Consider the following 25,978-nt stretch of genomic DNA (forward strand, 5'->3'; position numbering starts at 1 on the left):
TGAAAGTCACGGCATAAATGTCATAGAATCTGAATGGCCACAAAATTCATTAAGATTAATTAATTGGCACAAAACGTTGCAGTAAATAACATTTAAGCCCAGACTAGAATAATCAATGTGTTCTGCAAGATTGAGTAGTCAGACAACTGCCATTTTTGAGATATATTAGGTTATTTATATGTTATTTGAATGTATAGGTACATAGCACAACTTTAAACTCCACAGATGACAAAAAAAATTCAAATTTAGTAAATAGTGAAGAAAGTAGTAATAGACTTTAAGACAACAAACAGCCTGGAGGAATGGTCAGAGACATGGCAGATGGAATATAATGCAGAAGAATATGAAGAGATACATTTTGATACAGAATTGAAACAGGCAATACAAACTAAAATGGCACAATACTAAAGGGTGCAAGAAGAGAGATCTGGGAGTGTTTGTCCACAAATCTTTGAAGAGGTTATAGGATGGACATCATTAAGTTGGAGAGAGCTCAGAATATATTTACCAGAATGTTGCTGAGTATGGAAGGTTTGACTTTTTTTAAACTGGAATGTAAGAATGGAGAGGTGACCCTATAAAAATTTATAAAAATAACAAGGGGTATAGATTAGAGTTAATAGTAGTTGTATTTTCCCAAGGATGGGGGCTTCAAGACCAGGGGGCACATTTTTAAGATGAGAGAAAGATTTAAAAAAAGACAAGAGGGGCAAATTTTTTTTAAACAGAGTTGGTTCCCTCGTGGAATGAACTTCCTGAGGAAGTAGTGGATGTGGGTACGTATAAAACATTGAAAAGACATTTGGATAAGTACATGAATAGGTAAAGTTTGGAGGGATATGGGCCAGGAGCAGGCAGGTGGGACTAGTTTAATTTAGGATTATGTTCGGCATGAACTGGTTGGACTGTTTACTTGCTGTATGACTCTATGGGTGACAGACCATATTGACCAAGCAGACACAAAGCAAATGGGGAGTTTTATGAAAAGAGGCAGAGAACTGCAAAACCTAAAAATCCTAAAACTCTAGTGGATTTTAAATTTAATATTGATGGCCAAATTGGAAACACAGTTTAAGAAGTACGTAAAAACTTCGGAGAGGGTGCAGGAGGATCGATGAGAATGGTTTCAGGGATGAGGGCCAACGGTTATACAATGGACATGCATAAGTGGTGTTGTTCTACTTGAAGTAAATAAATGTTAAGAGAAGAAAACCAAAGAACTACAGATGCTGGAAATATGAAACAAAAACAGAAGCTGATAGAAAAGGTTTGGCAGCATTTATGGTCAAGAGAAGATTTGATAGCAGCATTTAAAATCATGAAGATTTTATATTTAGAATAAAATAAAGAAAAAATTATTTCAACGGACAAAAGGTCAGTAATCAGAAGGCAGAAACTTTGGATATTGGCAAAAGAACCAGAAGGTTTTTTTAAAAATGTACACACACAAGTGGTTAGGATTTGGAGCGCTCTGTCTGCTGGTATAATGGTAGCAGCATTCAAAATAAAATTGGATCAGGACTTGGAGAAAAAAAAATGCAGGGTTATGGGGAAAGAGCCAGGGAAATGGATTAACTGTTTGTTCGCTGAAAGAACTAGGGCAGTGAAAATGGGATGAATACGTTTCGGTGCCGCAGTATTGTATAATAATTCTCCAAGATTATTGTTTAATCAAGTCTCCTGCATAAAGATGGATTAAAAAAGAAAATCCCAGAGCTAAAATCCCTGTTACCTTTATGAGTAATTTTGACAGAATTCAGGATGTAATTAAGATGCTTTATGCACTTGTTAAACTCTCTTCTAGCTCTAGTGCAAGGTATTTGCTGCGCACTTTTATGACAAAGAAAAGTGCATTATATAAATGTTTGACATTTTACAACAAAAAATGTCTCCTAATGTCCATGCCTTCAACCAACACTATAAAAGGGGTAGATTAACTTGCTACTATCAGAGCGCTGTGTGGAACATTACTGTCCCAAAGTTGGCTGCCAGATTTCCCTACATTACAGCAGCTACACAACAAAAGGTACTTAACCAAGTAGAAAAGATTTTCAAACATCCTGAAATTGTGAAAGGTGCTATGAGTGCAAATTCACTATTTTCCTTACTCATATATTGTTTTGTTTTAATTGTTACCTTCTTCTCATTCAGATGAATTCCGCTGATCTCAAAGTCAAACATAAACAACTCTGCCACTCTCCTGTAAAATGAAAAATCAAATAGTCTTGTTGTAGCTCAATTAAGTAACAATTTTTTTAAAAAAAGGTTAATTTTACAGCATCATTTTTCAATTTGGATAAAATTAATCATGTCAACTTTTGAGTTCAAAAAATTACTTTCACTAATGTATCAGAACTGTCATGACAAATATCAGTTTTGGTGTCTCAGATCAGAATATCCAGTTACTAGAATTACTAGAAAACTGGTCTCTTTTATAATAGACTATGTAGAAATTTAATGAAATAAATTTTTAAAAATTAACTTAAAATGGACAATTTGGCCAGATGCTGCATTAGTAACGTGGCTCCAGACTAGTAATTAATTTCATGCGATGACAGGAGAAAGAGAGAGAAGGGTAAGGAACTGGGGGAGGTGAGAAAGAGTGACAAGGATGTGGGTTGGGGGGGGGGGGGGAATGCAGGAGAAAAAGAGGGCAAGCATGAGAGGGGAGAGAGAGAAAAAGAGGGACATGAGAGAGGGGAGAAGGGAAAGAGATGTACTTACATCTTTCATTAAATGAGGAATATTCAAGGTGTAGTCTCACCAATTCTTTGTATGACTGAAGCATAACATCTTTTAATTTTCCTCTCATGACAAAGGATAGTAACTTTCAAGCCTCCTGATCACATGCCATACCTACATACTAACCATTTGTAATTCATGTACCAGAACGCCTAAATCCTCTGCACCTGATAACTCTGCAATCGTTCTCCATTTTAATGATACACTACTTTATCATTCTTGTTGTCAAAGTGAACAACTTCACATTTAACCAGTAATCCAACTGCCAGATGTTTGCTCACTTACCAAGTCTATCTGTATCTGTCTGAAACTTTTCTGTCTTTTTCATATTATTTTTCCTATCTGTCTTGTAAAGTATGAAGGACTCTGAATGGATGTGTACCTACTACAATAACCCAAGGAAATACCTAGAGGCCAGCACAAACCTTTCAGTACACTTTGAATTTTAGCTCTAACTTCATATAGGTATAAAATGTGTGATTTTCTAAGATTATGGGTAAAAGGGAATGGGGAACAGAACTTAAAAATACCTTGTATCTGGATCCAGCAAATCCATGGCTTCCTTATCATTCAGTAAGGTTTTCAAACTATTACAAAGTTCAATATTAGTGTTCAATCTAAAAAAGGAAAAATAGCACATTATGAATGTTGAATTATATGATGTACTGTATCAAAAATGCAGAAAACAAATCACAAAATACATTCAATATTAGCACCACTCAATAGGTAAACTTTGAACAGTGCCTGCTTTAGTAAGCAGTGACTTGTTATATTTTAGGCTGTTTGCTGCAGGAGTTGAATGTACTGTTGGTGCAGATATTCAGACACTACTGTTTAAATCAGTGTGTGACTTGATTCGCTTCCTCTAGGGTCAATTGTTCTCCACTGAAAGTGGCAATTCGCTATGAACAAACAGCTTTAGTGGCAGACTCAAAGTGATACTAGACCATAAAACATAGGAGCAGAAATTAGGCCATTCTGCTCTGCCATTCAATCACGGCTGATAAGTTTCTCAGTCGAGAGTGTGGTGCTGGAAAAGCATAGCACATCAAGCACCATCTGAGGAGCAGGAGAATCGATGTTTCAGGCATGTTTCCGTTCATTCCTGATGAAGGACCCATGCCTGAAACATTGATTCACCTGCTCCTTGGATGCTGCCTACCTTGCTGTGCTTTTCCAGCCTTACACTCTCACCTCTGATCTCCAGCATCTACAGTCCTCACTTTCTCCTTCAAGATAAGTTTCTCAACCCCATTCTCCCACTATCCCCCCGTAACACTTCATTGGCATTCCCTTGATACTCAAGAAACTATCTATCTCAATCTTAAATATACTCAATGACCGGTCTACACAGCCTTCTGTGGCAGTGAATTCCATAAATTCACCACTCTCTGGCTGAAGACGCTTCTCCTTATCTCCATTCTAAACGGTCTTCCCCTTACTCTAAGGCTACGCCCTCAGGTCCTAGTCTCTCCTACCAATGGAAACATCTTCCCAACATCTACTCTGTCCAGGCCATTCAGTAGGTACTATACACCTTCAGTGAGAAATTGATCATATTGTTGGAATCTGAAGAGCCTCCAATCAAAATTTGATAGTCTCATCAGTGGATCAACACATATTTCACAAGTAACATCTTCTCTACTTCTGTTGCTCCAAGAATATGAAGCTTGCCAGTCGGTTTAGATACAACCTGCTGCTGTAGCTCAGAAGTCTCCAAGCACTGTCCTCCATTAACAAATTGCTTCCTTTTCATTTTGACTCCCTTCCAGAGGAGTCATATATAGTAAATTCAAATCGGTCTGCCTAATTTTTTACACTCATTGTTGGTGCTGAAATAGGATTTAAATAATTCCTAAATTTATACTGCAAAATGACACAAAGCAGAAAATGCACATTAGTGGCATCAACGTGTGAAACAATTTAAGAGTACAGGGCTGTCAACACTTATAAATAACTCCATCCCATTCTCTCAATTCCTCCACATCTGCCCAGATGAGGAAACATTCCACTTGCAAGCAGCCCAGATGTCCACCTATTTTGAACAATGCGCTAATCCTCCCTCTGTCATCCAGACAGCCCTCCACCATATCATCTCCATTCCCTGTTCCATGGCTCTAAAAACCCCCCCACCCAAGGCAATAAGGACAGAGTCCCCCTTGTCCTCACCTACCACCCCACCAGTCTACGCATCCAACACATCATCCTCAAACACTTTCGCCAAGTCCAAATAGTTCCCACCACCAAGAATATCTTCTTCTTCCCACCCCTCTCAGCCTTCCGCAAGGACCTTTCCCTCTGACAGTCCTTGGTTCAGTCCACCTCTGCCACCAAACCCCCAGGTACCCTCCCCTGCAACCAGAAGAGATATAAAAGCTGGTGGTCTTATATCTCTTATACCACCCGTCTTCACGTCTACCCGAACAGTCCTTCCAGGTTAGAAGGAGGTTTACAGCATCAGGTGATCCCGATGTAGTCTTCTCTACATCAGAGAGACCAAATATAAACTTAGGGAATGGCTCACCGAGCATCTCAGCTGGGTCCGCAGGGGCCAACCAGACGTCTCAGTCACTGGCCGTTTCAATTCCCGTTCCCACTCCCTTTCTGACATGACCATCCTTGGCCTCCTCCGTTGCCAAACAAACCACAGCGACTACTGGAGGAACACCTTACCTTACGCCTGGACACCTATAGCCCGGAGAACTCAACATTGAGTTCTCCCATTTCAAATAACCTCCCTCCTCATCCACTGACTCCCTTCCCAACCCCTTCCCCGCCCAGCCACCAACCAGACTCATTTCTTCCAATGACCAACCAGGTTGTACCCTCTACCTGTCTTCACCTATCCCCACTTCACCACCCTGCCCCAGTGTCTCCCTTTAACTGCAGCTCCTCCATACCCACCCCCAGTCCTGAAGCATTATACCCTAAATGTTGACTTCTGCACATCCTGATGCTGCCTGGCTTGCTGTGTTCTTCCAGCCTCCTGCCTGAACACTTACAAATAAGGCAAGGATGACATTTTATCCACTGCAAGAGTACTTGCAAAAAGCAAGCAACTATCAAGTTATCTAGCTGAGCAGGGCTGGTACAAGAGAATCTGTCCCAATACACATATGTATCTTGTGCCCACATCTAAATGAATAATTACTACATTTGTACATTGTACGCATTTTAAAAATGCTTAAATTGCAAACATAAGAAAAGGAGACATACAAGTGTTTCAAATACACTGGCGTCGATTTCCAACTGCAGTCTGTGGCAAACGATGAAGTAGTTACATATTCATGAGAATATTTCATGCCATGATTAAATAATAGAGTTACTTTGCTGCCCAGCATCTCTCAAAATATGCTGATTTCTTATTGACCACATGCATCTGTCACACTATTATTAATTTCTAATGGTTAAAATAAGCAATATTAAAAATTCCATGCTTTGGAGGTGCCAAAGTTAAAAATCACAACACCAGGTTATAGTCCAATGGGTTGATTTGGAAGCACTAGCTTTCAGAGCGCTACTCCTTCATCAGGTGGTTGTGGAGTATAAGATCATAAGACACAAAATGTAGAGTAAAAGTTTATAGTGTGATGCAACTGAAACAATATATTGAAAAACACCTGGTTTGTTTGTTAAGTCTGCTATCTTTTAGAATGACCATGTTGGCTTCAGTTCTTTCATAAGAAAATCCCAGACCTTTTTTTAAAGTTACATTCTTAAGTGAACTTTAACAATAGGTGTTATGTCCGCATAGATAATGCATTGAAGGTGTGAGGTTAAAGTCTGTCTGTCTGTGCCCCAATGTTCACACTGATTCTATTTATAAAAAAAAGGGATTTACAGAATCTTACATGGATTCATGAAGTTTTTGAGCAAAATAAAATGTAATTCTGCAAGTATGCGTGCGGTTGGGGGGGGGGGGGGGGGGGTTGGATTTACTTGAGAATGTAACTTTTAAAAAAGTTTTACGATTTACATTTGAAATAACCGAAACCTAACATGGTCATTCTAAAAGGCGAGATACTTAACAAACAATCCAGATCTTTTTCCATGTATTGTTTCAGTTGCATCACACTATAAACCTTTGCTATAAATTCTGTGTCTTACGATCGTATATTCTACAACCACCTGATGAAGGAGCAAGGCTCCGAAAGTTAGTGTTGCCAAATAAACTTGTTGGACTATAACCTGGTGTTGTGCGATTTTTAACTTTGAAAAATTCCACAATACCATAATTAAATTTGTCAATGGACTGGCTCTTGTGCCTTTATACCTTCATTGATGCTTGTACCACTTGTATGTGTCAGACTTTCCCAAATCATTTGAACTTGGCATTGTTGATTACAGCTATAACTGAATTGTGCAATTCATTGCAAAAGATAACAGTAATAAACATTTTGCTGTCTAGTTCCTTTGCTATTGCATTGATCCCTACATTTAAAGAACACAAAAATAATATGAAGCGCAACAGACATATGCAAGTACTGGAACTAAAGCACATTAGCAAAGATGGCCAAGACAGCAAAGATTTCCCAATTAGGCCAAGTGGTGATGGGGAGCAGTGAGAGGAGAACAGACAAGCAAGCTCAAGAGCCGCAAAAGTACTCTCAGAGTCCAAAGGAAACATAGACACATTTACAAAAGCCATTGATGCAACTATTCCACCAATACTTTGCCTCACTCACCCTCCTGCTCCAACCCCAATAACCTCATCAAACCACAGGGGGCCTTTGATTTTCAGCATCTTTATTAGTGCTCCATGCTTCTGATACTTGGAATGGAAGTAAAATCTTGCATTTATACAGTGCCATTTATGTTTTTTCAAATGCCCCAAAGGATTTCACATCCAAATGAAATTAACCACTTATCTCCTAGATAAATGTGGTGGCTAAGCTGTATGTTGCAAGTTTGTACAAATAATTATGATCTAATGATTTTTGGATGTTTAAATTTCTACGAATTTCCACAGCGGGTTTGAGACCAATTGATCCGCTTGAGCTTAATCTCATCCATTAATGCAAAAGCATATTTCTGTGGCAATTAATTCCATGTGAAAATTGAGAACATTTAAGCATCTTGCTCTGAAAGGCATACAAACCCCATATCAATGCAGGTGGGTTAAACATTCCTAACTTGTCAATTTTACCTGGTATTTAAAACCAATAAGATTAAACTCTACCATTATCTCAGAGCCCAAACATCTGAGAATAAGATGTGAAAGGATGTTTAGAAATTGATTATTAATCTCTCAAGGTCAATGTAAAAATTTCTGTATGTCTAGGATAGAGTAAACATTCAAATATTAATCAGACTTTTCCATAGCACAGATCAAGTCAGTTAAAGCCCAGAAGATTCCAATGTCCATCGCTGGAAATGCACATTGAGTCTACAAGTTAGGACAAGTTGCATTTTTTTCTGAGCACTCCATAATTGTTGAATAACCCAATATCACCCTCTCATACGAACTGCTGTTTGACTGAAGGGCCAAAATTAGATTCAAATCTACACCTCAAGTATATGTCAGCTTTTATGGCTAAATTCATGAAGAGTGGACTAATGGCTTTGCTTCTCCTTTGATTTTCAGTAATTATACACTGCAAATTCTGAAAACATACTTTTCCACCGCTGTGCCAATGGTCATACAGGTGTTCTCCGCTGCTTCCCGAAATGAAGGGTCTGGATGTGCTACCTTAACAAAATCTGCCTAGTATGAAAGATACAGCGATGAGTGACAAGATTAGGTTATTTTTCTATTAATCATAAACAGTTATTTACCTAGAAATGTGTCATTTTTTTTCACAGTCCAATGTTGAAAAAAAACCAGACCTAACATTTTGAAGCTTCGATCAATTTTCAAATTGAAATTGCTATTACATACAGGTGCAGCAGTAAGAATGATATTACCATACAACATAAATCACAACGGGCTGCCAATTCGTGAACGTTCACAGAAACCACGTTTATACAGACCATGGTAAGAGAATACAATTTCTAAAAATAACAAGCCACAAAACTCAATTAAATGTCAGCACTTTCAAAGGAATGGAATCTACCAATATGTGGCACAATGAAATTCTAATCATATTTTCACATAAATTCAAAACTAACATACAGAAGAAAATTAAGTTATCACAAGAAGTTAAAGCATCTGAAAACACACCAAAGGTTTTAACTGGGCAATGAAATTTTGTAAAAATATATAAAATTCCAAACAGTAAAAGTGAAAGAAGATTAAACAAGATTTTATTTATCACTTAGACAGCAAAGTTCCTAGCAAGAACTTGATTCCAAAGGTTCAAAATTAAATGCAATATAATTCACAACTGCCAGTAATGTCAAGTTTATTTGATTGGAGTAAGTGGTCACTGATACAAAGCATTTAAAGAAACATGGAATATAAAGGAAAATACATTAAGTAATCCCCATACTGTACAAACCAGGAAAATCATCATCATCATCATCTGCAAGATTCATTTTTCAAGATTCTAAAGACTCTGGAATTCCTATGAATTGGAAGGTAGCTAACATAACCCCACTATTGAAATAGGGAATTAAAGGCTGGTTAGCCTGACATTAGTAATAGGGAAAATGCTAGAATCCTAACATTCACTGCTAATAGCAGTGGACTTTGAAAAAAGTGACAGGGTTGGACAGAGTCAGCATGGACTTACAAAAGCTAAGTTATGCTTGAGAAATCTATTGGACTTTTGAAGATTTAACTAGCAGAGTTGATCAGGGTACCAATGGATGTGGTTTATTTGGACACTCAGAAGCGTTTGTGCTTGTGCAACCCCATGTTATAGAAAAATCAGGCATGAGAAACAGCACTTAAAGTGTTGGCACTGTCATTGCATTACAGCCAACACATGTTTTAAAAGTTTGTGCTGTAGAAACAGCGTTCTCAATCATCAATCACTTTACAGTGAATTCACGTTACGAAATGTACGTTATAACAGGATGACTTGTAAGTTTCTACGTAAGAGATTAGAGCATTGTGGGTGGTGTACTGACATGGATAGAGGACTCGGTGGCAGACAGGAAACAAAAGAGCAAGAACAAATTGGTCATTTTCTGAATGTCAGCCAGTGACCAGTGGGGGGGGTACCACAGGGATCAGTGCTTGGACCTCAGATGTCCACAATCTATATTAGATGATTTAGATGAAGGAACTAAATGCAGTATCTCTAGGTTTGCAGACATTACAAAGCAATATGGGAGGATGAAATATGAGGAGGACGTAGAGATTCTTCAGTGTGATTTGTAAGTTGACTGAGTGGAAAAATGTATGCCAGAGGTAGTATAATATGAATAAGGGTAACATTTTCCACTTTTTAGCAATGGCATTAGTTTGAAAGGAGGTGGTGCAACAAGACCTGTGTGCCTTGTATATCATTCGAAGAGGAAAGCAAATCTAATTTAGCTCTACAATTAGTGGCTGTCAATGTTGAAAAACATTTTAAAATATATGTACATATCAATAATAAAATGTTATCACTGCTTACCAAATCAGCAACTCTACAAAGACAGTCTGAAAGTCTGTCAAAGATTTGAACAACTTGAGGACCAGGTGGTGTTCTGCATGCTTGTTCCACTAATTGCTCCATTTCGTTCAGTGCATTTTCTTGAGCCACCTGAAATCCTACTGGGGAGTTCAGCTCATGTACACCAAAAAGACCCTTAAGGATAAAGTAAGAAACTTCAGTTCATAGAAAGCATTTATAGAATTTCTTTGTAATGACCACAAGACATCTGAAGGGACTTTAAAACAAATAAAAGTGTTTTTGAAGTGTTGCCATAGTTATAGCACAGGAAATGCAGCAGTCAATTTGCACAGCATGTCCCACAAACCGCAATGTGTTAATGATCAGTTAATTTATTTTTGTAATGATCACTAAAAGGCAAATATTGAACAGGACAATGACCTGTGGTAGCACTAACATTAATGCTTTAGTATGCCAAAATCTTCCAGTCTTTCAAGATTTAGGGGAGATGCCAGAGATTTTAAGAAGTGACAAATGTGGCAACATTACTCAAAAATGGTGCAAGAGTAGTTCCAGAAACTTCAAGTGAACCAGTTTAACATCAATATAGTATAAGGTTTTAGCAACAGTAATCAGAGACAAGTTAAAAGATACTTGGAGAGATCGGTGTTAGAAGAACCAGCATTAATCTCTAAAAAGATGGATAATGCTTGACTAATCCTTTGGAAATTCTGATGAAGTAACAGAGAAGACCAATGAAGGGAATATAGCAGATGTTGTTTCTGTGAATTTTCAGGAAAGTTTTAGCAAAATATCAAAACAAAGTTAACAAAATTGAGATCCGTAGAAGAGGAGAGTTGGTATTTGAAGGTTAAACAGATGACTCAAGGGTAGAGAACAACAAATATTGGAAAAAATGGTCATTTTTCAGACTGGAGAATGGTGAATACTGACCAAAATGTCAGTGCTAGAGCCATTGCTTCTTTATAACATGTGTGATTGGGAAAATGTTAAGAGTATATTATAAAGGTTGTAATAGCAAGGCATTTAGAAACACAAAATATAATCAACCAAAGTCTGCACACCGTCATGAAGGGAAAATCATGCCCGAAAATTTATTACAGTTCTTTGCGGATCTAACAAGTTGGGTTGATAAATGGGAACCAGTAGATTTAATACAGTTGGGTTTCCAAAAATTTCAATATGCTATTGCATATAAGGCTACATAATAAGCACCCAAGTTATTGGAAGTAATATAATAGGATGGAAAGAGGATTGGCTAACTAATAGAAGGCAACAAGTTGGATTAAGGGGGCATTTTCAGGATGGCAACGCATAGAATACCACAAGGATCAGTGCTGGGACTACAATTATTTACAACGTGCTATTGACTTGGATGACAGAAACAAATGTACTGTTGCCAACATTGCAGATGTCAAAAAAAAGGTGAGAAGATAAGTAGTAAGAACAACATAAGGAGTCTACAGAGGAATACAGGCAAGTTAAATGGGTGGGCAAAAATGTGCAAATAGAATATAATGTGAAGTTCTGCATTTTGGCAGAAAGAATAGACGAGCTGAGGGATAGTTGATGACCTAGTGATTTTAACACTACACTATTAATCCAAAGACCCAGGTAATGTTCTCGAGAACTGCTTCAAATTTCACTATGACAAATGTGAATTCAATAAAACAAATCTGGAATTAAACATCTAAGGATGACTGTAAAATCATTGTCCATTGTCAGAAAAACCCACCTGGTCCACTACTGCCCTTTAAGGAAAGAAACTGCCATTCTTACCTGGTCTGGCCGACATGTGACTTCAGTTAAACAGTAATATAGTGGACTTTCAAATGCCCTTTGAAATGGCCGAGCAAGTCTAACAATCACTAGAAAATTTAAAAAGTGAAAGCAATGCACCACCTGGTATCAACTCAAGGACTGGAAAGGACAACTGTAAGAAAAAAGCTCTGTTGATCCTAGAACTCTCTCCTTACCAACATCTGGGGGCTACTGCCAAAACTGGGAGAGCTGGCTCTCAGACTCATCAAACAAAAGCCTAACATAGTTGAGAAAGTGTATAAGGAATGAGCAGGGAGGGAAAGGGTTAAGTTTTGGATTGTGTAACAAAGGCTCAGCTAGCATGACTTTTACCAAGTAAGAACTTGCAGTAAACAATGAGGTGCTGGAGGCAAGGGTAGTGGGTTAATGAGGTGAACAGCATTCATTATATAAAGCCAGTGAACAAGGTTAAGAACATTCTTTGCATAATATCAGATGGTTTAATCTTTAATGTTGATGCTCGCTGAATGTTACGGTCACCCAATCTATATTGATTGGATGTTACTTGCTGTAAGTAACTATATAATCTCCTAAGAATCTGTTGTTCCAGAGAAGACCAAGAACTCATGTCTCTGTGCACATGGGCAATTGTTCTCACTTCCTCCAGGGCCCAGAATAAAGATGAAGGAGGTGAAGCCATACTGTATATCTGAGTGTTTCCTTCAACTGATACGGGGATAGGGAAATGGGATGACAATATGGCGAACCAGACAGGACTCCAAATGAATAGTAGCAAACGTCCAGAATACCGAAATCTCGAGATATATGGGACCACAAGGAAAGATTTTAAAACTTGGTCCCTCTCGATATTCCTATGTGTCGGAAATGATCCACTCGTTCAAACGCTTCATACTCTATGGATGTCTCGAATGGTAATTAGTACAGTCGAGAGAGACAGTTTCATAAGTGCACTGACAAACAGGGCTTTGGATCCCCTGGGTTTTAACTGGGGTTCGAGTCTCTGTGAGAAGTAACCCCTTTCTCATTTTAAAGTCCTCTAGTGTCAAAATTTGAGGCTCTGCCAGTGCAGCGCCATGTGCTCTGCTGAGAGGTTGTTTTCATGGATGTGCTTTCGTCTTGAGGAAACGGCTGGTCTTTCTCTCCTTCGCAGCCTCATCCGGTGGTATGGTGGCATTCCTCGGTCCGGTTTCCACCGAGGGGAGGACATTTCTGGAATTTTTTTTGTGTGCGTGCGCCAGGCACTGTGGGTTTCGTGGAGCTTTGGGAATCTTGGAAATCTTGTTTTTTTTCCCCTGTGCCATGGTGGTTGCTTTGGAGTCTGTGGATGTGATTTATTTTTGTCTGACTCTGGTGCAGATCTTTTGGGGCCATCTCCTCCGTGTTTGTGGCTCCTTATTTTTCATTTCATGGATCATCACCAGGTGAACTGAGAAGGATCTCAAAAGTGCATGCTCTTCCTCCATATTAAAAATGAGAAGATTTCTAACCAGAGGATCTTCAAACAAAAAAAAAAACAAAAAACACTGAAACTAAGCTTGTACTAATATTTTGGTCAGAAAAATAAGTTTCAATATAAATTCTGCCATGCTGTGAGTGTTTGATTATTTAAAATTTTGGTTTGCAAAAATACTGGTTCGAGTAAAAAGTGAGGACTGCAGATACTGGAGATCAGAGTTGAAAATGTGTTGCTGGTTAAAGCACAGCAGGTCAGGCAGCATCCAAGGAACAGGAAATTCGACGTTTCGGGCCAGAGCCCTTCATCTTTCCTGAACGTCGAATTTCCTGTTCCTTGGATGCTGCCTGACCTGCTGTGCTTTAACCAGCGGCACGGTGGCACAGTGGTTAGCACTGCTGCCTCACAGCGCCAGGGACCTGGGTTCAATTCCCGCCTCAGGCGACTGACTGTGTGGAGTTTGCACGTTCTCCCCGTGTCTGCGTGGGTTTCCTCCGGGTGCTCCGGTTTCCTCCCACAGTCCAAAGATGTGCGGGTCAGGTGAATTGGCCATGCTAAATTGCCCATAGTGTTAGGTAAGGGGTATATGTAGGGGTATGGGTGGGTTGCGCTTCGGCGGGTCGATGTGGACTTGTTGGGCCGAAGGGCCTGTTTCCACACTGTAAGTAATCTAATCTAATCTAAAAAACACATTTTCAGCTAAAATACTGGTTCAGAAAGTAACTGTTTTACCTTGTTTGAATTTGGATCGCAACTTTTGTGTTTTGTGGGCAATTGAATAGGGCAGATTTTGTTTTTACAATGAAATTGTAAACTCTGTCCGTTTTAAAATTATCAAACTTGTAACCTTAAAACAAATCAAGTGCCTTGAGCCCCTGATTTGTTTGAAATTCTACAATGCACGTTTAAAAAAAAAGTTGGGTCAGTGGTCATGCTTTAGCCAGATGAGAGTATTATATTAAAATATCTTTGCTGCTATGCTTTTAATGCAGAGGTTCATAAAAAGAAAAGAGTATTTTGAGTTTGATGTTTTGTTAAGATTTGAGAGAATATTAGAACTTGAGGCTGAGCTGTTTCAGTTCTGTTAATTATTGCTAAGACTTCATTGGCCCGCTTCATTTTGCGAATCCCTTTTGCCACTGTAATTCTGACTGTCTTATTTGGGAAGTTTCATTTGGAGAATATATTTTAATGTATTCTGCATTTGTTTACCACGAATATTTGAGTGTTAAATCTGAACTGAAACTGCCTCTTCAATTGCTAAAGCGCAGGAAATATTTTGTTATTTTCTTGCTGTTCTAGATTTTGGAAATACATTTCCTGACAGCTTTCACATTAGCCAAGTATTAATTTGTTAAAGGAAAATAATTTTTGAGTAACCTGAATGGGGTCCCCGGACAGTTTGATTTTAGGACTATTGATGTTTGCATATAATTGATTGAATTGTTTAGGCAGTACAATTTGGAAGTTTATGGATTGTGTAAAATTTGATAATGCCATAAATAGTGAACAGAGTAACAGACTTCAACATGACTGAGAATGTTGAAATAAAGCAGACACAATTTAGTGCCATTAATTGTGTGACTGTCTTCATACTGATATCCTTCCTTGGCAAGGAAGGAATGAGAGAGAAAATGCAGAGATACTTTCAGCAGCTAACATAGTCTCTAGAGTTTCTCCATTCACAGGCAAAGCCTGTCTTCAGACCACCGTGCACCCCTCCACAACCTGACCCAATGGATCCAATTATCTCCCCAGTCATGAGCATGAAAATGGAAGAAGCTAACAACAGTGAAGAGGAGGTCGGTACTCTTGTTGTCAGCAGCCTTCCTGTGGATATTAAACCTCATGAGCTTTACCTTCTCTTTCAATCATTTAAGGGATATGAAGGGATATTTCTCGCCTTAGGTGACTGACTGTGTGGAGTTTGCACATTCTCCCCTGTCTGCGTGGGTTTCCTCCGGTTTCCTCCCACAGTCCAAAGATGTGCGGGTTAGGTGAATTGGCCATGCTAAATTGCCCGTAGTGTTAGGTAAGGAGTAAATGTATGGGTATGGGTGGGTTGCGCTTCGGCGGGTTGGTGTGAACTTGTTGGGCCGAAGGGCCTGTTTCCACATTGTAAGTAATCTAATCTAATCTAATGTCAGAAGGTTCACAGATCAAGCTAACATCATAACAGCAGAGCCGGAGCAGGTGCAGTAAAGAATGCTGCGTTAACCGAGCCTGCAGCTGCAGCAGGTACACTGAATACTCAGATGTGCTGGTGTCTCCCATCTGAAGCATCTCTGGAAGGATAGCAGATTCGTCAGTTTTGTGAAGCATAACTGCCCTCATCCAAGAATTCACATTTCTCTGTGGAGTGGTGTGCAAGGACAGACTGAAGTTTGTTTTCAGGTTAGACTTTACTGAAGGAAATTTTGGAGAACTGGCTCATTTCCACTCAACTTACAGGGGATGGAGTCGTCACTAAGGACTGTGGATTTAAGAACTTTACTGGTGAATTTTTTTCCACATGGGAGGATTCTTCAAATTCTATTTACTGTAACAGACTAGTATTTTTTGTTATTATAATCATTGTATGCTGTATGTCAATAACTTGCTTAAGTACTGGATGTCAGTGTCTTTTGAAAGCTGGTAGTGCCACCTAGGTGGCAATCTTGAAATGATAAAAGGAGGAATGTGAAAGTGTATAAAGTATGAGCAAGTAGGGAAAGAGTTAAGTTTTGGGTTATGTAACAAACGCTCGGCTAGCATGACTTTGACCAGAAAAACTTTCAGTTAACAAAGGTAGTGGGTTAATGAGGTGAAAAAGCATTTATTATATAAAGCCAGTTAACAAGGTTAAGAACATCCATTGTATAATACCAGATGGTTTAATCCTTACTGTTGATGCTCGTTGATTGTAACGGTTGCATGGGCAATTGTACTCTCTGCCTCCAGGGCCCGAAATAAAGATGAAGGAGGTAGAGCCATACTGTATGAATATGTGTTTGCTTCGACTGATATGGGAATAAAGAAACGGGCCAACATTGTCTATAAAGTACGATTCTGTATGACTATGTCCCAGACACCACCATCAACATCCCTAGTCAGGTCTAGTTCCACTGGCAAACAGGCCCAGGAGATGGGACAGCACAATTATGAGGAAGTTACCCTGGGAGCTCTCAACATTGACTTCAGACACCGTGAAGTCTCAGGGTACCAGGTCAAATGCATGCAAGGAATCCACCTGCTAGTTTTCGACACCGTCCTCTTCAGCTTCCTCCTCTACGTTGAGCAACACTTGGAGGAAGCACCAAGGGTAGCAAGGACACAAAATGTACTTTGGATGGGTGATTTCAATGTCTACTACCAACTGTTGTTCAGCAGCAGCATTACTGAATGGACCGGTGGAGTTCTGAAAAACAATGCTGCGAGATTGGAACTGTGGCTGGTGGTGAGGAAAGCAACAACAGTGAAAAACACACTGGACCTCATCCTCACCAATTTTATAGGTACCGCACATACATTTGTCCATGACTGCGCAAATGTTATAGAGACAAAGTCCTCTTCACAGTGAGAAACCTTAGATTGTTTCATTGCCACCATCACAGTGCTCAATGGGAGAGATTTCAGATATAACTAGCAACTGAAAACTGGGCATCGATAGATTACTTTGGGCCACCAGAAGCAGAATTCTGCTCCAATACAATCTGCAACCTCATTACCATCAAGTCAGGGAATCAACATTCCCTCTGTTATAAAGCCAGAAGTTGGGGTGGCTGCTGACAATTACACACAATGTTCTGCACAATTCATGACTACTCATTTGATTATCTGGTCATGTCCAAGTGCAGCAGGCCATGTAAAATGTCCAGATTTGGGCTGAAAAGTAGCAAACTATATTCACACCACTCAAATGCCAGGCAATGACCATCTCCAACAAGAGAATCTAACTACAGCCTCTCTGTTACCATCACCGAACCCACCACTATCAACATCCTAGCAATCACCATTTTAATCCATCTATTCCAGAAATAAACCCATGATCTACTAAAAGGGGCGGCACGGTGGCAAAGTGGTTAGCACTGCTGCCTCACAGCGCCAGGGACCTGGGTTCAATTCCCGCCTCAGGCGACTGTCTGTGTGGAGTTTGCACGTTCTCCCCGTGTCTGCGTGGGTTTCCTCCGGGTGCTCCGGTTTCCTCCCACAGTCCAAAGATGTGCGGGTCAGGTGAATTGGCCATGCTAAATTGCCCATAGTGTTAGGTAAGGGGTATATGTAGGGGTATGGGTGGATTGTGCTTCGGCGGGTCGGTGTGGACTTGTTGGGCCGAAGGGCCTGTTTCCACACTGTAAGTAATCTAATCTAATATTCAGTGTCTGGTCAATCTGGGAAAGTGTGAGGTTATGCACTTTGATAGGAAGAAGAGACAGAGACTACTTTCTATATGGGTAAAGGCTTCAGAATTCTGAAACATACAAGGATTTAGGAGTCCTATTTCAGGATTCGCTTAAGTTAACATAAATGTTCAGTTAGCAGTTAGAAAGTCAAATGCAATGCTAGCATTCATTTTAAGAGAGTTAGAATCCAAGAACAGAGATGTACTGTTGAGGCTGTATAAAACACTGATCTGACCACATTGGGAATATTCAGAGTAATGTTTATATCCAAGAATGTGCTGGCATTGGAGGAGGTCCAGAGGAGATTTACAAGAATGATCCGGGGATGAAGAGCTTGTTATTCGAGGTGCAGTTAAGGATTTTGAAACTTAACGTTCAGAAATCTGAGGGTGGATGTCATTGAAACTAACAGAATACTGAAAGGCCTGGATACGTTGGGCATGAAGATGTTTCCATTAGTAGGAGAGACTAGGACCCAGAGTGAAGAGATGGCCCTACAGAATTAAGAGGAGGAGGAATTTCTTCAGGCAGAGAGTGTTTAATCTGTGGAAATCATTGCCACAGAGGGCTATGGAGGCAAAGTCAGTGAGACTTTAGACAGAAATAGATAGGTTCTTGATTGGCAAAGGGATCAAGGGTTACAGGGAGAAGGCAGATGAATGGGGTTGAGAAACATACCAGCCATGATCAAATGCCAGAGATGAATCGATAAGCCCAATGGCCCAATTCTGCTCCTACGTCTTATGATCTTACATGCAGGCAAAATTCAGAGAAGTGTCAAAATGATAGGGTGTGAATAGTAGAAAATTTTAATTTCCCCATTATCAACAGGAATGGACTAGGTCTGAATGGTTTAGAGAGGTTGGGAGAACCTTCTAGAAAGTGTAGAAAGTCCAACATTAGGGTACTGGACCTAATATTAGGGGGAAAAAAACAGGCAAGACATAGATGTGGCATTGTGAGACCATTTGTCGATAAACCTTTCTGAATTGTGGTCATTAAGTTAATTATGGAAAAGGACTGGAAATAGAAGTTCTGAAATGGGAGAAGAATGATTTTAATAAAATATGATAGGATCTGTCCAAAGTGCACTGGGAGCAGCTGCTTGCAGGAAACTCCACATCACAGCAGTGGGAGTCATTCAAAAGAGTTACAGTGACAGAGCAGCACCAACATGGTCCAGTAAACGTTAAAGGGTACAGAGACCCCTGAATGTCAACAGATGTGCAGAATTAGATGAGCAAAAAAATGGTAGATACCAAAGGGTCAAAATCCTTTAGGGGCAGCTTGGTGGCATAATGGTTAGCACTGCTGCCTCAGAGCGCCAGAGACCCGGGTTCAATTCCTGCTTCAGGCGACTGACTGTGTGGAGTTTGCACATTCTCCCCGTGTCTGCGTGAGTTTCCTCCGGGTGCTCCGGTTTCCTCCCACAGGCCGAAGATGTGCAGGTTAGGTGAATTGGCCATGCTAAACTGCCCGTAGTGTTAGCTGTAGGGAATGGGTCTGGGTGGGTTGCACTTTGGCGGGTCGGTGTGGACTTGTTGGGCCGAAGGGCCTGTTTCCACACTGTAAGTAATCTAATCTAATCAAAACAGCACTACAGAAATATAAAAATGCATGGAGTTGCTTGAAAAAGTGAATTAGGCAAGCAAAGAGGGGGCATGAAAAACACATTGGTGGGTAACAATAAGGTAATTCCAAAGACATTTTATGAAGTACATTAGGGCAAGAGAATAACCAGGAAAAGAGCAGGGACCATTGAGAATCAAGTAGTAATGTATTTTTTTTTTAATTCACACATGGAACATGGCAGAGATTGGCTGGTCAGCATCTATTGCCTGTCCCTAGTTGCCCTTGACCATTGCAGTCCATGTGCAGTGGTTTAAGGAAACAGCTCACGACCACCTTCTCAAGGACAACTAGGGATGGTTGATAAATGCTGGCAAGCCAGCGATACCCACATTTCACAACTGAATTTAAAAAAATATATTGTGTAGAGCTGAGAAGCATAACAGATTCTAAATGAGTCGAGTATTTTGCATCTGTATTCATTGAAGATTGATTTGAGTTTTTTGAAGACATAATGAAGAGGATTGATGAGGGCACAGTGGTGGAGGTGATCTATATGGAGTTTAGTAAGGCCATTTGACAAAGTTCCTCATAGGACCCTGGTTAGCAAGGTTAGATCTCATGGAATACAGGGAGAACTAGCCATTTGGATAGAGAACTGGCTCAAAGATAGAAGACAGAGGGTGGTGGTGGAGGAAAAAAGCAAATTATTGCGGATGCAATAATTGCGGATGTCTGAAAACAAAAGAGAAAATGGTGGAAAATCTCAGCAGGTCTGGCAGCATCTGTGAGGAGAGAAAAGAGCTGACATTTCGAGTCTAACTGACCCTTTGTCAAAGATAAAGAAAGGGAGAAATAGGGGGGTATTTATACTAGGCTGAGAAAAGGTGAGTCATGGTTCCAGAAGCAAAGGTAGCAATAAAGAGGTGGTAATGACAGTGCATAGAGAGATTATAGGGAGATTAGGAGCTGTGAATGAATTAGGCAGAAGTGAGTGCTTTGTGACAAAATATGTGGGGGATGGGGGGGGGGGGGGGAAATGGGTGAAGCAGAGGCAAAATGGAAAACAGGGGAGAAGGGTAGCAAAGGGGGAAGAGGAGAGAAAAAGGGTGATGAGAGAGTGGGGAGCGAGAGAAAGACAGACAGACAGACAGACAGACAGACAATCAAGAAATAAGAGGTACAGAACAGTGAAAAACAAAATCAAAAAAATAAATAAAATAAATGAAATAAAATTATGGAGCAGAAGGAAAACAGAGGGGTTGAGATGGATAATCATCTGAAGTTGTTGAATTCAAGGTTGAGCTTAAAAATGTGTTGCTGGAAAAGCACAGCAGGTCAGACAGCATCAAAGGAACAGGAGAATCGACGTTTCGGGCATAAGCCCTTCTTCAGAATTCAATGTTGAGACCGGCAGGCTGTATAAATGATTTGGATGTGAACATAGGAGGTATAATTAGTAAGTTTGCAGATGACACCAAAGTTGGAGGTGCAGTGGACAATGAAGAAGGTTACCTCCAAGTACAACAGGATCATGATCAGATGGACCAATGGCTGAGGAGTGGCAAATGGAGTTTAGTTTAGATAAATGTAAGGTGCTACATTTTGGAGAGGCAAATCAGGGCACGGCTTATACAATTAATGATAAAGTCCTGGGGAATGTTGTGGAGAGAAACCTTGGACTGCAGGTCCATGATTCCTTGAAAGTGGAGTCGCAGATAGATAGGATAGTAAAGAAAGTGTTTGGTATGCTTTCCTTTATTGGTCATAGCACTGAGTATAGAAGTTGGGAGGTCATGTTGTGCCACTGATTATGCCACTTTTGGAATATTGTGCACAATTCTGGTCTCCTTCCTGTCGGAAGGATGTTGTGAAACTTGAAAGCGTTCAGAAAATTTTTACATGGATGTTGCCAGGGTTGGAGGGTTTGAACAATAGGGAGAGGGTCAATAGGCTGGGGCTGTTTTTCCTGGATCATCAGTGCTTGAGGGATGATCTTATAGAGGTTTATAAAATCATGAGAGGCGTGAATAGCATAAATCAGGTGGGGGAGTCCAGAACTAGACTGCATAGAGTTAGGGTGAGAGGGGAAAAATTTGAAGGGTACCTTTTTCACACAAAGGGTAGTGCGTGTATGGAATGAGGTGCCGGATGAAATGGTGGAGACTGGTACAATTATAACATTTAAAAGGCATCTGGATGGGTATATGGATAGGAATGGTTTAGAGGGATATGAGCTAAGTGCTGGCAAATGGTACTAGATTAAGTTAGAATATTTGATCGGTATGGACAGGTTGGATCAAAGGGTCTGTTTCGTGTTGCGTATCTCTAGGACTGCAGAGATGGACAATGTATGTCTAGAAATCAAGGAGAGAATTATGGTACATTTGAACAAATTAGCATTGAGAGGGAGGAGTTACTAAAAGTTTCAGCAGCCCAAAAATGGATAAAACCCCAAACCCAGAAGAGGTGTATCCAAGGCTGCTGTGGGAGACAACGGATGAGACTGCAGGGGCTATATCATTATTTTTCAAATCCTCTCTGGCAATGAGAGGCGCCAAAAGATTGAAGAAGAGCAAATGTGATACCATTGTTCAAGAACGATGGAAGGAATAAACAGGAAACTACAGCCCAGGGAATCCAACGTCTGTGGTAGGGAACCTATTGGAAAAAATTCTGAGGGACAGAATTAATCTCCACTTGGAAAAGCAAGGATTAATCAAAGATAGTCAGTATAGCTTTGTAAAGGGAGATCATGTTAAATAACATTACTTAAATTTTTAAGGTGACTGGATATGTAAGGGGCAGGAGGAATGATGTAGTATACATGGACTTCAGTAAGGCTTTTGACACGATCTCATGTCAGCCTGGTTAAGAAGGTTTTAGGATCAAAAACAAAGGCAGATTATCAGAATGGCAATAGTTAGAGGAGGGGGAGGCACAACAAGTTCTGGGGGCCCTTCTAAATCAATCACAAAATAAATATGCAGGTGCAGCAGGCAGTGAGGAAGACAAATGGTATCTGAGCTTTCATAGTGAAAGAATTCAAATGGCGGAGCGGGGTTTTCTAGCTGCAATTGCACAGGGTCATGGTGAGACCACACCTGTGGGATGGTGTGCAGTTTTGGTCTCCTTATAGAGTCATAGAGATGTACAGCATGGAAACAGACCCTTCGGTCCAACCAGTCCATGCCGACCAGATATCCCAACCCAATCTAGTCCCACCTGCCAGCACCCGGCCCATATCCCTCCAAACCCTTCCTATTCATATACCCATCCAAATGCTTCTTAAATGTTGCAATTGTACCAACTTCCACAACATCCTCTGGCAGCTCATTCCATACACATACCACCCTTTGTGTGAAAACGTTGCCCCTTAGGTCTCTTTTACATCTTTCCCCTCTCACCCTAAACCTATGCCCCCTAGTTCTGGACTCCCCGATCCCAGGGAAAAGACTTTGTCTATTTATCCTATCCATGCCCCTCATAATTTTGTAAACCTCTATAAGGTCACCCCTGAGCCTCCAAAGCTCCAGGGAAAACAGCCCCAGTCTGTTCAGCCTCTCCCTGTAGCTCAGATCCTCCAACCCTGGCAACATCCTTGTACATTTTTTCTGAACCTTTTCAAGTTTCACAATATCTTTCCAATAGGAAGGAGACCAGAATTGCGCGCAATATTCCAACAGTGGCCTAACCAATGTCCTGTACAGCCGCAACATGACCTCCCAACTCCTGTACTCAATACTCTGACCAATAAAGGAAAGCATACCAAGTGCCTTCTTCACCATCCTATCTACCTGCAACTTCACATTCAAGGAGCTATGAACCTGCACTCTAAGGTCTCTTTTTTCAGCAACATACTCCCTAGGATCTTACTATTAAGTGTAAGTCCTGCCAAGAGTTGTTTTCCCAAAATGCAGCACCTCGCATTTATCTGAATTAAACTCCGTCTGCCACTTCTCAGGCCATTGGCCCATCTGGTCACAATCCTGTTGTAATCTGAGGTAACCCTCTTCGCTGTCCACAACACCTCCAATTTTGGTGTCATCTGCAAACTTACTTACACTACCTCATATGCTCGCATCCAAATCATTTATGTAAATGACAAAAAGTAGAGGACCCAGCACTCCACTGGTCACAGGCTTCCAGTCTGAAAAACAACCCTCCACCACCACCCTCTGTCTTCTATCTTTGAGCCAGTTCTGTATCCAAATGGCTAGTTCTCCCTGTGTTCCATGAGATCTAACCTTGCTAATCAGTCTCCCATGGGGAACCCTGTCGAATGCCTTACTGAAGTCCATACAGATCACATCTACTGCTCTGCCTTCATCAATCCTCTTTGTTACTTCCACAAAAAACTCAATCAAGTTTGACAGACATGATTTCTCCACACACAAAGCCATGTTGACTATCCCGAATCAGTCCTTGACTTTCTAAATACATGTACATCCAGTCCCTCAGGATTCCTTCCAACAACTTGATGTTTTATTGATGGAGGGAGTGTATATAAAGGTTTACCAGACTGATTTCTGGGATGGTAAGCATTATGTATTATGACAGATTGATTCATAGAATCCATACTGTGTGGAAACAGGCCTTTTGGCCCAACAAGTCCACACCAACTTTCCAAAGAGTAACCTTTCCAGAACCTTTCCCCTACCCTATTACTCTACATACCCCTAACTAATGCACCTAAACTGCACATTCCAGAGCACTATGGGCAATTTAGTATCGCCAATTCACCTAACCTACTCATCCTTGGATTGTGGGAGGAAACCAGAGCACCCAGAGGAAACCCACGCAGACACAGAGAGAATGTGCAAACTCCATACAGTCACCTGAGGCTGGAGTCGAACTCAGGTCCCTGGTGCTGTGAGGCAGCAGCAGTAACCATGAAGCCACTATGCCACTATGTTAGAACAGAGAGACATTTCAGAAACGTATAAAATTCTAAAAGGACAAACAGAGTAAATGCAGGAAAGTCACTCTCAATAACTGGGGCAGCCAGAACCCAAAGTCACAGACTAACAATATGGGGTAGGCCAATTAGGACTGAGATGTAGTGAGCCTGTGGAATTCTCTGTCACAGAAAACAGGTGAGGCCAGAACATTAAGTGAGTTCTAAAGATTTAGATATAGCTTTTAGGTTTAAAAGTGATCAAACGATATTGGGGACAAGTGGTAACAGGGTACAGAGTGGCTATGATCATACTGAATGGTGGAGTAGGTCCAAAAGGCCTATTCCCACTTCTATTTTCTGTGTCAATCCAGGGCAAGTCGTAAAAATCGGATTCAAAATTGGCTTAAGCAGAGGATGATAGTTGAAGGATATTTGTGTGACCAGAAACATGTATCCAGTGATGTACCACATATGTCAGTGTTGGGTCCTTCACTGATCTAGAGGTGAATGTAGAATACATGATCAGCAAGTTCACAAGTGACACAATATTTGTATGTGTAAATAATGAGGGAAGCCTTAGACTACAAGACAATATAGACCAGCTGGTCAGATGCAAGTAGAATTTAATCCTGAAAAGTAAGGTGATGCATTTTCATATAATCATAGAATCCCTACAACGCAGGTAGAGGCCATTCGGTCACTCGAGTCTGTACTGACTTTCATTGAGTGCTGTCAAAACTCTTCGACTTTATTATAAACGAATCTATTAAAACTCGGTGCAGTGGCCGGGCTGAGCTTTAACAGTTTAACGTGCAGCAACCTCGTGCACATTCCATTGAAAGTGTCACTCACCACGTTCTTCCCAAACAGATCCACCTTTCTCCTCGGTTTGTCATTGAAAGCCGCTCCCACCGGAGACCACGAAGTGGAGACATTTCTGTAGATTTTTAAGCGACCAGCTTGAATACATTTAAAGAGTCTCATCAACTGTCGGTTCAACATATCCAGGAACTCGCGCTCCAACGCAGGCCAAAGACTTCCGGCATCGCAACCCACTGCGCCTGCGTACTGTGACAGCGGCCTTCTGGGAGTTGGAGTTCTTGACCGTTGATCGGAACGAGCATGCGCGGTATGAAAATGGTACCCGCAAACTTGGTAACCCCGTGGGATGGAAAGGTCGTGATATTGACAAGGGGTGCACCATAAAAATATTTGCGGTATAGCCATGCTAAGACTGATCTAAGGGGGAATTTAAGACATTGGGAAGACAGGAGTAACTGGGAGGGTTTGACGTGAGAAGGGGAGAATGGAATGGTGTGTACCTGAAGGTAGATAATGTTAATGAGATCGGTATTACTAAAGGCAGCTAGTACAGTCGGGGGATGGAGGTAGCTGCTTTGCGCGACACGTTTGCTTGGTTTGCAAAAATGGCTGGACTTTATGGTCACTGGTTATTTCCAAACAACATCTTGTTCACTTGCTAACATTTCTGTGCTAATCTTGCCGCGGTGCTTTAATGAAGCCATAAAGACCTGGAAATGCTGGAGGAACAGCACTTTTGTTTTCCACTTGACACTCATAGCCTTCAGGGTTCAACGTTGGCTTCAACAACTTAAGATTATGAACTTTGTCCTCAATTTTGATTACC

At 40.6% G+C, this 25,978-nt stretch overlaps 1 protein-coding gene across 2 annotated transcripts in view; it reads right to left on the reverse strand.

Moving 5' to 3' along the window:
- LOC132816788 (mitochondrial intermediate peptidase-like) overlaps nucleotides 1–25,376 on the reverse strand; it is a 159,914-nt gene extending 134,538 nt beyond the window's left edge. The window contains exons 1-5 of one of the 2 annotated variants that reach the window (XM_060826736.1): nucleotides 25,183–25,376; nucleotides 10,245–10,418; nucleotides 8,358–8,446; nucleotides 3,273–3,359; nucleotides 2,137–2,200 (exon numbers count right to left, since the gene is read on the reverse strand). In XM_060826736.1, coding sequence (XP_060682719.1) covers nucleotides 2,137–2,200; nucleotides 3,273–3,359; nucleotides 8,358–8,446; nucleotides 10,245–10,418; nucleotides 25,183–25,332 — 564 coding nt within the window. In that variant the 5' untranslated portion in view covers nucleotides 25,333–25,376. Of the gene's footprint in view, nucleotides 1–2,136; nucleotides 2,201–3,272; nucleotides 3,360–8,357; nucleotides 8,447–10,244; nucleotides 10,419–25,182 lie in introns of those variants that run through there. The other variant, XM_060826737.1, reaches the window with a different exon arrangement.
- Nucleotides 25,377–25,978: the final 602 nt, after the last annotated feature.

Source organism: Hemiscyllium ocellatum, chromosome 6, assembly GCF_020745735.1.
Source record: "Hemiscyllium ocellatum isolate sHemOce1 chromosome 6, sHemOce1.pat.X.cur, whole genome shotgun sequence".
NCBI lineage: Eukaryota > Metazoa > Chordata > Chondrichthyes > Orectolobiformes > Hemiscylliidae > Hemiscyllium > Hemiscyllium ocellatum.